General features: G+C 37.5%; 2 protein-coding genes and 2 long non-coding RNA genes across 9 annotated transcripts in view; 3 read left to right on the top strand and 1 right to left on the bottom strand.

Annotated features, from left to right (window-relative positions):
• The window catches only part of col13a1 (collagen, type XIII, alpha 1), a 131,346-nt gene extending 126,803 nt beyond the window's left edge, over window positions 1-4,543 (top strand). The window contains exons 42-43 of the mRNA XM_051423355.1: window positions 2,100-2,138; window positions 2,256-4,543. Coding sequence (XP_051279315.1) covers window positions 2,100-2,138; window positions 2,256-2,258 — 42 coding nt within the window. The 3' untranslated portion in view covers window positions 2,259-4,543. The remainder of the gene's footprint in view (window positions 1-2,099; window positions 2,139-2,255) is intronic.
• Window positions 1-15,443, bottom strand: part of LOC127377137 (uncharacterized) — a 417,826-nt gene that overhangs the window by 306,176 nt on the left and 96,207 nt on the right. The window lies entirely within an intron of this gene.
• LOC127376364 (cGMP-dependent protein kinase 2) overlaps window positions 7,667-15,443 on the top strand; it is a 44,779-nt gene continuing 37,002 nt past the window's right edge. For 5 of the 6 annotated variants that reach the window (XM_051423222.1, XM_051423196.1, XM_051423212.1 and 2 more), the window contains exon 1: window positions 7,667-14,364. The gene's annotated coding sequence lies outside the window, so the exon portion shown is untranslated. The remainder of the gene's footprint in view (window positions 14,365-15,443) is intronic. The other variant, XM_051423189.1, reaches the window with a different exon arrangement.
• LOC127377142 (uncharacterized) overlaps window positions 13,302-15,443 on the top strand; it is a 42,488-nt gene continuing 40,346 nt past the window's right edge. Inside the window, exon 1 of the long non-coding RNA XR_007887635.1 lies at window positions 13,302-13,334. This is a non-coding gene — a long non-coding RNA (uncharacterized LOC127377142). The remainder of the gene's footprint in view (window positions 13,335-15,443) is intronic.

Here is a 15,443-nt window from a genome sequence, read left to right as displayed (position 1 = left end):
TCTGACCACACTCAGATGTTGCACTGTAGATTGACTAAAACGCATGTTTGCATTGAAGTTTAAATCTACTTATTGCAGCTGACTCACCTAGGCAACTGTTCCAACTGACCTCCCTTAGAACATAAAGCCTTTCCCTCTGAAAACTAATACTCTTTACTCATCAGCTTTTCCATCACAACTACTGAACCTTCTATGTTAAATCCACATGCGGAGCTATTATTGTGACTAATATCATCAGTTACATAACCAGAAATCATTTTAAACCTAAAGCCTTGAAATTCTTATATACCAGAGCCTTTCTTCATAATCCCTTATTTACTAAACCATCTCTTGCATGGAGCACCATTTTTTCCACCTTCAAGGCAACAGAGTACCACAGGTAGCGAGAAGGAGTAGGAACTAGATTAATTTATTTGGTCAAAGCAAGCCAGAGTCCTTGTATTACCATGGAAAGCATAGTGGCAGCATGGTTTGTTTTTTTGGTTTAGTAAGGTCACCCATTGTTTTGGTTTCTGCTTTTGTTTCTACTGCTTTGGGGATGAGTTTGTAGAATTACATTTAGACACTGCTCAGAAAGTCATACAAAATGCTAGTTCTAGGTACTATAAGGAGTTACTGGCGCTGCTGTGGTTTGTTTTTGGTAAAGCTAATCTGCTTATTGCCCCAACATTGGCCCATCATGCTTGGGACATTCTTAGGACATCTCCAATTTGTGAGATGTAGTCTAGCTTTTCAAGGCTAATGGATTCTAGGTGGTTAGATTTTGTATTGGAAGGTACCTTGATCAGGGTTCATAAATCTGGTAATAGAGAAAGGAATTGTAACTATAGGTCTCTTATTTTCTGAATTTCCTCTTTACAGGTAAGGCAATGTATGCATTTATATGTCTTTGCGTGAAACCTCAGCATAATTACTGTAAGAAAAAAAATCATGCTGGGAAATATTGCACAAAATTGGCAGGTTGCTATTGACACTAGTTCCTCTTAAATTTTCCCATTGATCTATCATTCTTTTTACAGTATGCCTCGTGCTGTGTGCCATAAAGCAGCACTTTTGTGTCATAAAGCAATATTTCTCACCAAATCTTCTGCCAAATCCAATGCAGTTCCACAATTTAACAAGATCTCTAAATACAGAGACTGCAAATATTCTTGGTTATGGTATGGTTTTTTTTTTTTATTGTATTTATACCCAAAATTGTGAATTCTGACATTAAAATGCGGTTTAGTTGGGGAAATCAGCTGGTTCTGGGAGTGATTCTAGCTACTTCAAAGAATTTTTTTAATGATATTCTTCATGTTCATTTAAATAGAAACAATTTCAAGAAAGTTTTTATTTTGTTTCTTGCAAATATTACAATGCCTGTGACTGATCGTATGGTGAACAGGTCAGTCAAATTAGAGCTGCAGATAATTTTAAAATCTTTGTCATTGCAGTTGAGAACAAAATATAGTCACCAAATTCATCCTAAATTGACACAAGTTCCAAAAGTGAACTTATTTCTAAAATTATAAGTTTTTTTTAACACCAAACTTAATTAAAAGTAACCTTTGAAAATGAGAATTGACAAAATGTCATATTTTTCTATTAATGAATAAAAACTAAACGACAATGTGCAAGATGGACAAATGGACAAATGATCTAATTATTGTTTAAATGCTAAATCTTATGTTCAACAACCTGCAACTGAGGACATGACTTTCCACATACTGTATCTATGATCGTAGCTACAATCCTGATTCTAATATACTCAACAGAAAACATTATTATATACAGTATGGAGTATTAAAAACAAAAAGTATGTTTAGATAACAAAAAGATGGAACCACTCACACAAGACTAGGAAATATGTTTCTGATTCAGACACAGACCTACAAAGCATATGCAGAAATGGAACAGGACTTTACTTCCAGAAACCCCGGATGGCCAAAATAACTCATACAGCTTTGCTTCTATATGAAGAGAATTCTAATGTAAACTTTTTTGAAACTGTATATATAATTGTAAACTGCTCTTGTATGCCTTGTACACTGGAATGGTGATATTGTTCAGCTCTGCAGCATAGTATTTTTCACTTTACATTTTATTTTTCTTTCTAGGGAGACGATGGCTTACCTGTACCGGGATGTTGGAATAAAGTAAGTGGGAGAGTTTGACACTGTGTTGCTCATCACTGTAGCAGCTCACATACTGTATGCTAACATCACCTTGAACATTGTTTGAACTAACATTTGTATTTTGCTTTCTCCTTGCAGTGACCATAACTTTGGAATGGCTTGTGTGATTGTACATAGGATATTTATTTTTTTACTTTTTCCCTATTCTGTTATATGTGGACAAAAAAATTGGAAAACATAAAAAATAAATATGGCAACATTTTTGTACAGATTGTTTATTTTAATACACATGATAGTGTTTATGTATTGGATTTTTATATCTTTGCATTATTTTAATATGATTGGATAAATCAAAATTATGATATGGTTACATATGCATGATATTTGTGCATAATGTGAAGTGGATAATGCTTATTAACTTATTGTATTATGTTGTTTTGTTCTGTTGTAATAGACCATGCTGCACTGAGTTGTGGGGCTGGAAAGATTATGTGTTAGCATTTGGAAAGCCTTAGTCAAACTCCCCTCTATGTGATCAAGTGTTGGAAAACAAACATGGACAAGCACTGCTTATACACTTGTTTCAATTACAGTAAATATCCACACAGTGACACAAAGCTGTTTAAAGTCTGCACTTAGAATTTGTTGGTCATGTGCTCATATTGTATTAATGACCATAAAGACCTAAAGCAGAGATATTGTCCCATTAATGGTAGTATACTAGGGTGCCAATGTTATTCCATCAATGTTATTTCCATCAGTCCAGAGCAAGATAATGCCCTAAAATTAATATTTGTATTGGCCTCAAAAACCCAGAACCAGTCTTTAGTTTCATAGTTTCAGTTCCTGATGACATGGCCTCCAGCTTTGCCAGGTATGGTAACCAACACACCTGGCAATGTCGGTGGGTAGATTGATGTCCTTGTTTTTGCACTATGAACTGTAATTGGGGTAAGATGAGTTGACGCAGTGATTATGCACTCAACATCTTTTCACGTTATGGGCAATTTATTATAATTTTCCACAAATCCAAGATGATTCTTAAGGCGATTCTTATTCTAGTAACTTCTTGATTCTGGTCGAGTCAAACTTTCCCTTTGAGTTTACTTCAAAAACAATGTCCAGAGTGGCAGGAAATTTGCTTCAGATCAACATGGTCCCTAGAGGGTGATCCCTAAAGATTTAGACTGGTTCCTTTATTGCCACAATCAGTACCATCCTTCAGTTTATGCACAAAAAGTACTCCCCAGACATTTTGGCAGTATGAACCTCAGGACAAACTCAAACTCTAAATGCTTTTTGAAAAAATATGTTAACTGTTGGGTCATCTAACTATTGGGTGTAAGGACCTTTGCTATCACTAGGGTCTGCTTCTATGACACACAAGTAATGCAAATTAGGGTTTGACTGGTATGGCTTTATTGTTAGTGTTGATAGCAACTTAACTTTGGACTGAAACATCCAAAATTATATTCAAACCACACCATGCCTAGTGGTGTGTTAATCAATCTTTAAGGGACAGCCTTTAATTCAGTCTCTGAGGTCGTTTTTTTCAATATTCATGAGGAATCAAGTATTCCAGACAATCACAGTTTGCTCCAAATCTAAAAGCCAACATTTGTGTCCTGGAGGAGGGCGTCAACCAAGATCTGTTAACCGTTTGAAGCTTTAAAGTTAAGGCATGAAAGACCCTGAAAACTAAATGTTAAGTTGTACAGCAGGAAAGCAACAGCTCTATGTTTTAGCTTCTTGTATATTCCCTCTGGTTTCAGTTCATTGTAAATACTTATGCCAAATTTTACGGGCAGCCACTTCCTGCTTTACAGCTGTCAGGCTCTCTGTATTAACTGTAGTGTTTGTTGTTTGTTTGTCTTCTACTCTGAGGCACAGTATACAGCCCGTATGGTTGGATGGAAATATTGCTGCTCACCCTTAAGGCATGCTGCTGCAATCGTCACATTGTCTCATCCATTTATGAAGACAGCTGTAATCAGCTTGGACAATGGAGATTTTTTTTATTTTTTTATTAAGAACTATAGAACATTTTATCCACAAGCATTTTTTATGGAGTAGCTGTGCTCATTAAGCTAACCTCATTAACTTTACCAAGTGACTCAGTGTTGAAGAAATGGATGGACTAGCCTGAAGTGGAGCTTGGTCCATTATGTGCTGCTGCTCTTTGACAAAGCTTTGTTTGTGTGTTGCTCTGCCTGAATTTGATGTTGCCATGAGAGATTCTTGTTGGATCCTTGCCAGCAATAAAATATTCATTGTGTCCTGTTTCTGCACAGTACCTCACATTAACTCATGCCTTAGTCCCCAGCTGGCCTTCATTTTGCTGTCATATTGATCATAATGTTCTAAATGTTAAAAATGTTGATTGTGGTCAAAATGACAATCATAATTAAATATACATTTCTGATGAATTTGCGTTTGTTCTCAAAAATTGTTTTAAACCTACTCTATGGAGGCTAGAGAGTGCCACTAGATCAGGGGTTCCCAAGCTTTTTCATGTTGAAGATCCCCATGTTAGACCACATACCCCCAATTTGAGAGGATTTTGTCTTAAGACAGCGGTCAGTGACCTTTATTATGAAAAATCTTTCTGGAGTTGCAAAATATATTTGAACCTTACAATGCTAATTTCCAGCCACAGATCAAACTAGTTAGGCTAGCAGTGTTAGTGGTGAAAGCAAACAAATCTGTCCACACACTATTAAATATTGTATTATGCTCAGGGACTTTTTTTGGGGGGGATTTGGAATCCATAGCAAGCCTAGCTACAGAGACTCAAGGCTGGAAGCCACAGCTGTTGAGGTTCTGCAAACTATAGAGAAAAAGGCGCCAGATCAGGACGCAATGTATGACACACATTTGAGTTGACAAAAGTTTTGGCTATACATTTTTCAATTACAAAACATTTCCATTTCCATATAGTTTTTGTCAAGGACACAGGGATCCTCTGGAGAGGGCTTAAAGGACAGCATGTGGCCCTTTAGCAGGTTGCCTACCACTGTTCTAGAAGAAAAAGCACAGCTTATAACATTAACAATGGCTTCATGCTATTCCCATTTCCCAGTAAGCCGTGACAGTGAGCCAGCAGAAACAATACTGTTAGCCTGAAATTGAAGCAGCTAAATGGAATTCATTTGGTATTTACATTTGTGCTTTTACTACAGTCACATGTCAAAATGTCTGCTGCAGAAAGCATTGATAGAGCAGTAGACTAACAGAGTTATTATTGGAGAGTCTAAATGTATGGTATGGTATGGTATACATTTGTATAAAAAAGGCATGTTTGTGTTAATCAAGATTACTTCATCATGCATCTGGCTCAGTTGCAGTACAGATGAACCTGTACTCGCAGTTAGGTCTTAGTGAGCACCCCATGAACTTCCAGTGACACAGGATCATTGATTCTTAATTATTATCTAAAACTGTCAAAGCCCAGTTCAGACCAAACATTTGTAGTGCCTTAAAATATAAAATGAGGATAATGACAGGGAGTTACTTGCTATAGTTGCATTTTTTTGATGAAATAATGAAAACTTAAAAAAAAATAAGAAGGTTGAGAATTAGGAGCTAACTTCACTATGAGCTGATTGGCTGTTAAAACAGGTGACATGCCTTAGGTTCTACAACCAGCCACTGGAGATGTGACAGGCGGAGTTGCAGTTGCGGCTTGAGTCAAGCTGAGACCGTCCAGTGCACACCGCTGCAACTTTTCACTGCAATGTTCTAAAACTTGTCGTGAATCTTTGGTCTTAAAGTGTAAAATAGCTGCTCACATACACCTAATCCTGTCTACACATGGGATCGGTCACTAATATTGGTTTGCTGATTGTCTCTAAAGCATGTTAACGCTCTTTGATTTAAAGATGAATTAGAATGTTCCTCACAGCATGGACTGAGTGGTTTTTTTTTTAAATGAGACAATATTTGTGCTTGGTAAACAGTATGACAAGGACCAAATCTAAGGATTTAAATCTAAAGGAAAGATTTATCAAAATACTTCATAAACATCTGTGATGATGTCCCGTGCAATACAGAGTCCACGTCCTTGTAGGAAATCCATTCTGGGAATGACAGAATGACACGACATCACATTGATAAACTATATCCAGCACAGTAAAACAATATAGACACAAATCACATGAAAATGCAATATTACCATTTAAGCACTGAAAGCGAGTGTAATGCATCTGTCATTGTGGCAGGCAGGCTGAAGCATAAGAAATAAAATGTCATTCATGACATTCTGAGCTACGACTCAGGAACTCAGGAACCCACAGGCTGAGTGATCTGAGACAGTATACTTAAGAGTAAGGCATTTTAAAGCATTACATCAACTGGGTCTCAATCTGCGTACAAATAACATAACTTTACACTTTCAAATTGTGGGCATACTCCAGTACTACTATTAACTTCTGTTGATTTTAGTTGTCAATGTTATGAAACGGTCACAGTTTGGTTAGGTTTAGGCATAAAAACGTATCTTACATACCGTAAAAGAAGTCAGCTTTGACTTTTGGTTTTAAATAAGACATGAACGTCTCTGCTGATCACAGTAATGGTGCAGCAACTCTGCTGGAGGAGTGCTGATAAACTCAACAGCAGCACAAACTTAGCTTGATAGTCTGCCGTTGTTCTTCTGTTTCATGCATGGTTATTTGGCTGACAATAGTTGTAGTGTGTGAAGTGTGTCTGTGTTGTCACAGCAAAAGCATTTTGGCAATTTACACTGCAACAGTAACAGTGGCACTTCAAAGGATTGCGTTTTCAGGCCCCCAAAACAGCGTTGTCATGTGAGCTGAAGGCCAAACCGCAACAAATGTTTACCGCTTTATGCAAAAAACAGTTTCCAGTTAGCCAACATGCACAATAGCAGCACACTGACTTTGTTTGACCTGAATGGAATGGAACCTTAAAGCTGCAGTAAGTAATTTTTATAATGTATATTTTTTTCATATTTTCTGAAACTTTCACTATATCCCGACGATAGTACATGAGACAGATAATCTGTGAAAACCAACCAATCAGAGCCAAGAAAGATAGTTGATTATTGAGTCTCATTCCCAGGGTGTAAAATATAGACACTTTGGGACCCTGGAAATGAGACTCAACAATCAACTATCTTTCTTGGCTCTTGGTTGTTTTTGATCAGGCCCAGTGGATTCTTGCAAATGCCATTAGGATCACTAGATTATCTGTCTTATGTATTACAGTCAGGCTATAGTTTAAATTTAGTATAAGTTTCAGCAAATATGATCAAAAGTTATTCTTTATAAAAGTCACTAATTGCAGCTTCAATATGTATCAGTGGTAACACCAGAGAGTGTAAGGCTGAAAGACGAATTTGTTGGAGTAGACAAGGCAGGTTGAGGGAAAGTGGGTACAATAACTCTAGAATTGCACTGGACATCAAAGACTGATGATAAATAACCTTTTATTGCAAGTATCCCTGATTTTTTGTTTCTGAAGTGATTAAACTGTATTTGTTTAAAGGGTCAACATCCTTTCCAACTGGCTAAGAAGTAGGGCTACGAGAGACTGTCTCCATGAGGACACAGAAAGGAAACTTGAAGACATTTGGAGATATCTTTGAGTTTTTATCCAAACCTGGAGTTTTTCCAGGAGGCTGGATGCAGGGCCAGTAACGTGGGAGGCTCCGGTGGCAGCGGTGAGCACATTAACTTCAATAAGAGTGGAACATAGAGACACTGTACCATCCTTTAGTTAGTCACTGAAGGCTCTCTGGACAGGACAACCATCACAGCCACAGGGAGATACCGTACCTACTGATGCGTTTCTTTGACTGCATACACTTTGATCTATTTAACTCCTAGTGAAAGCCAGACATGGACACTTTAGCACATGCGAGTTGTTGTGTTTGATGTGACATCCATACTGTAACTGTGATAAAGAATTCAGAGCAGCTCACAGAGCAGATAGATGCCATGTGTTTCCATGAGAAAACAAAGACCCTCTTGATGATTCCTTCTTGATATTATCTGACTGACTGCCTTTTCAAAAATCCCTTTACCTGCAGCTATAACATTTTGTTTGAATGATTGTGCTGTGTAGGAAATACTTTGAAACCAGCATCAGACATCCTGCCTGGTCACATATATGATATTCTTTATTTTTTTTTGTATTGAGGTGTTAACACCATGATTCAATGCTGTAACTGTAAGTATTGTACAATATAAGACAAAGGATTGTATGTATAAAAGTACTCAGTCTTTGTAAATAGATTGCATTAATGAAACATGATTTTACGTACAGAATAAGAATCGAAAGGGCATACGCTGATTATGTACAGATGATTGACAATTGTTTCTTCAGAATTTATCTTGGCCCAGAATGTTTCAAGGGTTTACTATATTGCCATTTGCATGCTCGATATATCCACTCATACAAAGTAAAACCTGATGAGTTAGTTCAACTCAAACTGTTTGATCAATTATCAAAATGCTAGCCAATTCATTTTGGGGCTTACATTTTTGTAATGATATAAAGTCAGCTGAAAGAAAATTAATAATATAAATACTTAAATAAATACCTAAAATACTGCACAAATTTTAAGTCCACTGAAAAACAACAGAGTTATTACTTCAACGATTCATTTTTGGGTTGGGTTTAATTCATAGGAATGAGTGACTCAAACATTTTGGAGGATTAAGTTAACTTACTTATTTTATTAAAATATGCTGTTAGGATTTACAGTGTAGATTATATGCAATGGGATATATTGCATGCAAATACTAATAGTACTTCTATTTTTTTTACTCAAAAAATGTCCACAGACAAAGGTGTTTTTCAAGTTATTTATTGCTTTGTCATTCTGAATAGAAATTAATATTTAGTGAAAAACAAATAAAAAAAAAACCTGAATATTTCAACAGCTGTTACTGTACATGCAAATAATCTAAAAAGAAATGCCCTTTGCCAGTGTGTTACACTTTCCTGTTTCACTGAGAATCAAATGTACAGAAGCATTCCTTATGTCATTTTGACAGCTGCCTTGTGAACAGACATGGGTCAAAATGGTGTTTCATTTTTATTTATTTGTTGTTTTTCCATTTTTTTCAAGTTTGTTAGTTTGAAGTTGAAAGAAATTTCATGAAGTTTCATTGTTTGAATTGGTGCACGCATGCCTAAAAAAACAGTTACAATCTAGTGGGCGAGATGTGCCTTTTGTTAGGAAAATCACTAAATAATGAGCTGTTATTGTAATCTTAGGATTTATTTTACCTATAAAAAAAACCATTCAAAAGCAAAACTAAAAAAAAAAAAAAAAAAAAAAAACACAAGTGACAAGACAAAACATGAGCAAAGAAAGGCATTATAATCATCATTGCATGTCTTTTGTCTGTTAGGTTGTGTTTTGTTGCTCTCTCAGCCATCATGCAAAAGGGATCATAACCACAATTCACATTTATTAACATCTGATTTTATTGAAACATTTAAGTTGAATTTTTTGTGTTGTTTAAAGTTATCATTTCAACAGAATCTCTCCTGTCAGGCAATGTAGAATTTATCAAATACTGCATTTTAAAAATACAATCCCTGATTTTTCATAAAACTCAACATTTTGTATCTGAAAGTTTCTTCTGCTTTAAACTTCACATTTCTATTTTGCACAAATATTGAAAGAACACAGTTTATTTATATATATATATATATATATATATATAGAGAGAGAGAGAGAGAGAGAGAGAGAGAGAGAGCCAGAGAGAGGGAGAGAGGTATATATAGAAAGCAAGTTGTTCATTTGCTTTATTTACTTGGTTGGCTATGTCACAATTTTTATGTATCTTTAACCTATTGTAACAGTGAGTTGTAACACTGTACTCTATGCAATATACTGCAAACAAAGAAGGAATCACAATATTTGTGTGCATGAATTTGGGGTACAGAATATAGAATTTGTTTTGTGAACTCAGAAAATGTGTTTTTAGCTACACTGAATCTAAATACAGGCATTATTTGACTCACATTACATGAAGAGTACACATATACTGTTTGATTTTGTATCAGCTGTAACTGCAACATGTGGTTGGTGTGACAGACCTGTAAATGCCTGTCTTTGCTATGTATTATTTACTTCACTTGAGGAGCTCTGCAGGTAAAGTCATGATGCACTAAGTATAAAAAGTAATAAATGAGCTGGAGGCTGTTAGCCTGATAATCAGACTTCCTTGTGGTAACTTAACATCAGGTTTATGTTAGCAGATTTTTCCCAACCATTCAGCAAGGATGTATTTGTTCCCTTGACATCATTTTCAGTCACCCCGGAAGCCACTGTAGCGGTTGCTACAGTAGGAGCAATTAAGCCCGGTCCACACAGGATGCATGAGCAGAACTTATTTTTTTTCTTGAGCCACACGCAGTTCCTAGCAGAAATAGACAGTGAAAAGGGTCTGCTGTGTCTGCTTTAGATTAAAAGCTCTCTGCCATTTCTGTGGACAGAATCCATTCATATATTAACAAGGCTTTTATTGCATGGTATTTATCAGGTAAACTCTAAGAAAGGGCTGGCAGCAGCACCACAGCACAAACACGCTCTGTGTGGTCACCTCGGGCGTGCAAACTGCAGTAGTTCAGCAAGGCAACTGTTACGCACTGCTCATGCAGCCATGTGGACCAACCGGAAAAGTGTGTAACATTTAGGACGATCTATTGTCAGAAAGGGGATATAATACTCATAGGTATGTTTTCACTAGTGTATAATCACCTGAAAATAAGAATTGCTGTGTTTTCGTTATTCCTCTGTAGACATTTTTATCTACAGAGGGAGCAGGTCCTCTTATCCACCCTGTTGAACTGCCATATTTTCTACAGTAGCCCAGAACGGACAAACCAAACACTGGCTCTGGGGCCTTTTTTCAAAGTCACTAGAAAGACTAATTCTCAAGAGGAACTACACACTAAACGACTTTGTTTTTGCTGCACACATAACAAATATTGTGTTTGAACTGGAAATTGAAAAGAAAAGTTTAGTTCAGCTATTCTCAGCTATATTTTCTCCATAAAATATGATCCAGTTTCATCCAAATGACTGATAAATTTGTGTTTTTGTACAGTAGTCAGTGAGGTCTGGCACCCAGAAATACTACACTCCGGGAAAGAGCCCAGCTGTTTCTTGCTCGCTAACAAATATGCATGTAGATATATATGTATATGTATTGCTAAAAGCTTCAGACTGATTGATGTCATGATATTATTGGTTAAAACTGGTTGGTTTATACTTAGGTAAGCACTAGTCACATTTTGTTTTACAAGAAAAAAAGATTGGATTTCAATATAAAAAATACTTTTGGCCAACATTGTTTGATAGGGGTATAATATGACTGGGGATGTTATCAATTCAGTTTTATTTGTATAGTGCAATTTATAACAGAAGTTATCCCATGACACTTTTTAAATACAACAGGTAAAGTAATACTCCTTATAAAATTATTTGCAGAGACCCAACAGTTCCCACCTGTTGGGTCTGTGTTAAAAACTTCATTTTAAGAGGCAAAAACCTCAAGCAGACCCTGGCTTTAGGTGGGCAGCCATCTGCCTCGACCAGTTGGGGTGAAATAGGCATTTTTAATTTCATCTGGACTTCAAGTTCTTTGATCGTTATAATGTGCTAATGCCTCACAGTGCTCTTCAAGTGAAGCGTTACCTCGTTGTTCTTTGTATGTACAACATCTTTTCTTTAGGACACACTGTTTGTATTTACATTTGGAACATAAAGAAGATAAAGTAGAAAAATGTAAACTCTTCATAAACACAGTTAACCTGTTTTATTTTGTTTAACGTAAAACTCTTGATGTATAATTTGTTTTGGTTTGAAATTTTGTACTTGTCAGATTAGAGCAATATCTGAGAATGGATAAGAGGGCATTATACAGAATTTGCATGCTATTGTTAAGCCTGTATGAAGCACTATTTACATTTCTTTTCATCTTTTTTTCCTATATTGGTAATGGAACATTATACTGTACATTAGATGTTTTTTTTCTGCACATTCAAAAGAAGTCTGCCAGCTGAGTGACCCATGTGCAGATTTCTGTGCTACCACAACATTGAATTAAGATGTATAAGTTTGTTTTCCAAGATTCAATGTGACTTCCAACCACAGGTGAGGTATTCACTGCGATCCACTTGCCGAGTACCTGTTAGTTTAGTGTAGTGTAAGAACTGAATGTTTATAAGGTGATGATATTTGTTTTCCAAAATAAGTTTATTTTTACTTTTTATAATCCAAACAATGGCAGCTGTCCTCACTATTGCCAAACAGATTCACTGTAAAATTAGTAAAGTAAAAGTAGTAAGTAAAATTTCTAAGTAATTTGCCACTGACTCGGAATAAAGAAACCCATTTTCAATGGAAGTAGTTTCTTTTTTAGTTTGTGCATGCATGTTTCTTGTTATTGGATTTTTTTATTTGGCTATCTCTTTTCTTACTTCTGACACAACCCTTGCAAAAAAAAAATTATGTAAGTATTTTACAATTATGCAAAGTGTTTAGCTTCTCTGCATTGAGTCCCTGTAAAATGTAGAATAGAATTCAAAATCCTCCTCCTCACCTATAAAGCTCTTCATGGTCAGGCCCCTTCATATCTTAAAGAGCTCATAGTACCCTATTACCCCTCTAGAACACTACGTTCTCTGAATGCTGGGCTACTTGTGGTTCCTATAGTCTCTAAAAGTAGAACAGGAGCCAGAGCCTTCAGTTACCAAGCTCCTCTCCTGTGGAACCAGCTTCCAGTTGTGGTTCGGGAGGCAGACACCCTCACCACATTCAAGAGTAGGCTTAAGACATTCCTCTTTGATAAAGCTTATAGTTAGGGCTGGATCAGGTGAGTCCTGAACCATCCCTTAGTTATGCTGCTATAGGCCTAGACTATCGGGGGATTTCCCATGGTGCACTGAGCTCCTCTCTTCCTCTCTCTTTCTGCACTCATTCATGTCCCATTAATGCATGTTACTAACTTCACTTCTTCCCCGGAGTTCTTGTGCTTTCTCGTCTCGCAGGTTCTTATGGATCCTGGTGGAGCCTCCTGCCATGGTCCTGCTAGATTGCCATTGCCAATACTGTTGTTGCTGTGCACCTGCCTGTCTGTCTGTCTCTCGCTCTCTCTCTCTCTCTGTCTCTCTCTCTCTCACCCCAACTGGTCGAGACAGACAGCCACCCACCTAGAGCCGAAGGATCTGTCCTAGGTTTCTGCCTTTTAACAGGCAGTTTTTCCTTGCCCTTGTCTCCAAGGTCTTGCTCATGGTGGTACTGTTGGGTCTCTGTAAATAATGTTATAAGGAGTTCGGTCTAGACCTGCTCTATTTGAAAAGTGTCCTGAGATAACTTCTGTTATGAATTGGCGCTATACAAATAAAATTGAATTGAATTGAATTGAATTGAAATTGAATTTAGTAGTTTAGTTTAGTGTTTAGTGACAGTATTTTTTACATAAAGTGCCAAAGTATTTAAACATCTTTACAATATCTGTCCATGGATGGAAGAAAGGGTTTGAAACAAACATTTGTTGAGGCAGCAATCTCAAAGAAGTTGTCTGAAAACCTGGACAAACACTTAAACTCAATTTTCCTTCTTGTCCCTACAGTGTGATGTTTGAATGCTGTATGTGCAGAGTTTGGCACGAAAAGGATGTTTTCACATTCATCTGCTGAAAGTGGAAAGTTTCTCTGTGCTCATTGAAAATCAGATTTTAAAGGGGACATATTATGCAAAACCAACTTTTTAATCATTTGATTATGTACATTTGGGAATCTGGAGGGCCTATCAGCAGGCAAAGTGTGAAAAAAAAGGACTCAGTCATGTTATTGTGGGCTGCCTCAGTCAGAATACAGGAGATAAATCACTCAATTTCAGATGTTCAGAGTTTTTGATGTCAGTTCGGCTCCATGTTGCCACCCACCGCAGTTTACTTCCTGTTGACTATCGGAGCTCCGCCATTGTTACTATAAAAGAGCAAGCTAACAGAGAACAAGCAAACGAGTCCAGCCTGCAGCCTGCAGCCTGATGTCTGGGCAAAGGCTTCAGCAGACTAACTGTTCAGTCATTGGCTGCACAGCCCAACACTAATTTACATATGTATGAGCACAGTGGATTTATCCACTTTGTGTCGGACTGTTTTCACAACCTCGGTCAGTACAACACTGGACTGGCTGAAAGACTGTTCCTGAAAGAGGGATTGTACCAACTGTCTGTGGAGAGACGGCAGAGGAAGTAACTGTAAGTATTTTTAAGAGTTTATGCTGTTTTTTATTGTTCGTGTAATGCTAGCACATGCTAACCGTTGTTAGCTACAGGAGCCTCAGTGATGCTAACGTAGTTATTGTTTGTTAAATGTTTGTTAAATGTTTGTAAAATGTGTGAGAGATGAACATGAAACTTATAAGGTGAAGTTCATTTATTAACCAGCTGGTGCAGATGTCTCCATATTCTCCCCTGCTGATATTTTTATAGACATTCACACAAAGTTTAAGCCGTGAATCACCGAGCTTCGTGCCGGGGGGGAATGGCTTTATGTTCGTCTGTATTTTGTAGAACAGGGAAGATAACTTCAGTCAGGTTTAAAGGCACACTATGCAAGATTTTTACCTTAATATAACAGCTTCAAAGTCATTTCGATGGTAAACGAACTCGTAGTATAGCGAATCATCCCGATAGAAAAGCAGGAGAGGAACGCCGCTGGCAGAACCAGCAATGCAAGTCTGAATCACGCTCGCTAGAATCACGAATTGCTTTACGGCGCGACGTGACATACATCAACGAAATATAAAGAGGCAGCCTCAATGGAAGACACTAGCAGGCATTCACTCAGACGTTACCTGGTCAGTAGACATCTTCGGAGTCTATCTTTGCCTGATAGACTCCGAAGACGCTTCCATCCTACTTTGTTCACGTCGCCTAAATACTTTTTTGGCGTTTTTGAGCACTTCTTATTTTTTGTTTTCACGGTTCTCCATGGCGATGGGGAGTCGCATTGTTTACACCCGTGACCAGATGATCGCCCTGAGGCACCCGAGGCTGCAGAGTGGGGGTTAAACGGAGGATGAAGAAGAGGAGGTTTAAACTCTACATCCCTGCAGTCATCACTGGAAACAAACAACAAACCGGCTTCCAGACGGTTCGAGCCGACAGGGACACCACCGCGACCGGCAAGAAGAAATGGCCGTGCTCATAAACAACAGGTGGTGTAACCCCGGGCACGTCTGTGTGAAAGAGCGTCTGCATCCCGGACATCGAGCTCATCGCCGTCGGACTTCGTCCATGTTATCTGCCACGGGACCTTTCCAGTGTTATCGCCA

This window comes from Dicentrarchus labrax, unplaced genomic scaffold (assembly GCF_905237075.1).
Source record: "Dicentrarchus labrax unplaced genomic scaffold, dlabrax2021, whole genome shotgun sequence".
Taxonomy (NCBI): Eukaryota; Metazoa; Chordata; class Actinopteri; family Moronidae; genus Dicentrarchus; species Dicentrarchus labrax.
Note: the sequence above shows the minus strand (reverse complement) of the source record. Positions and strands in the feature narration are given on the sequence as shown.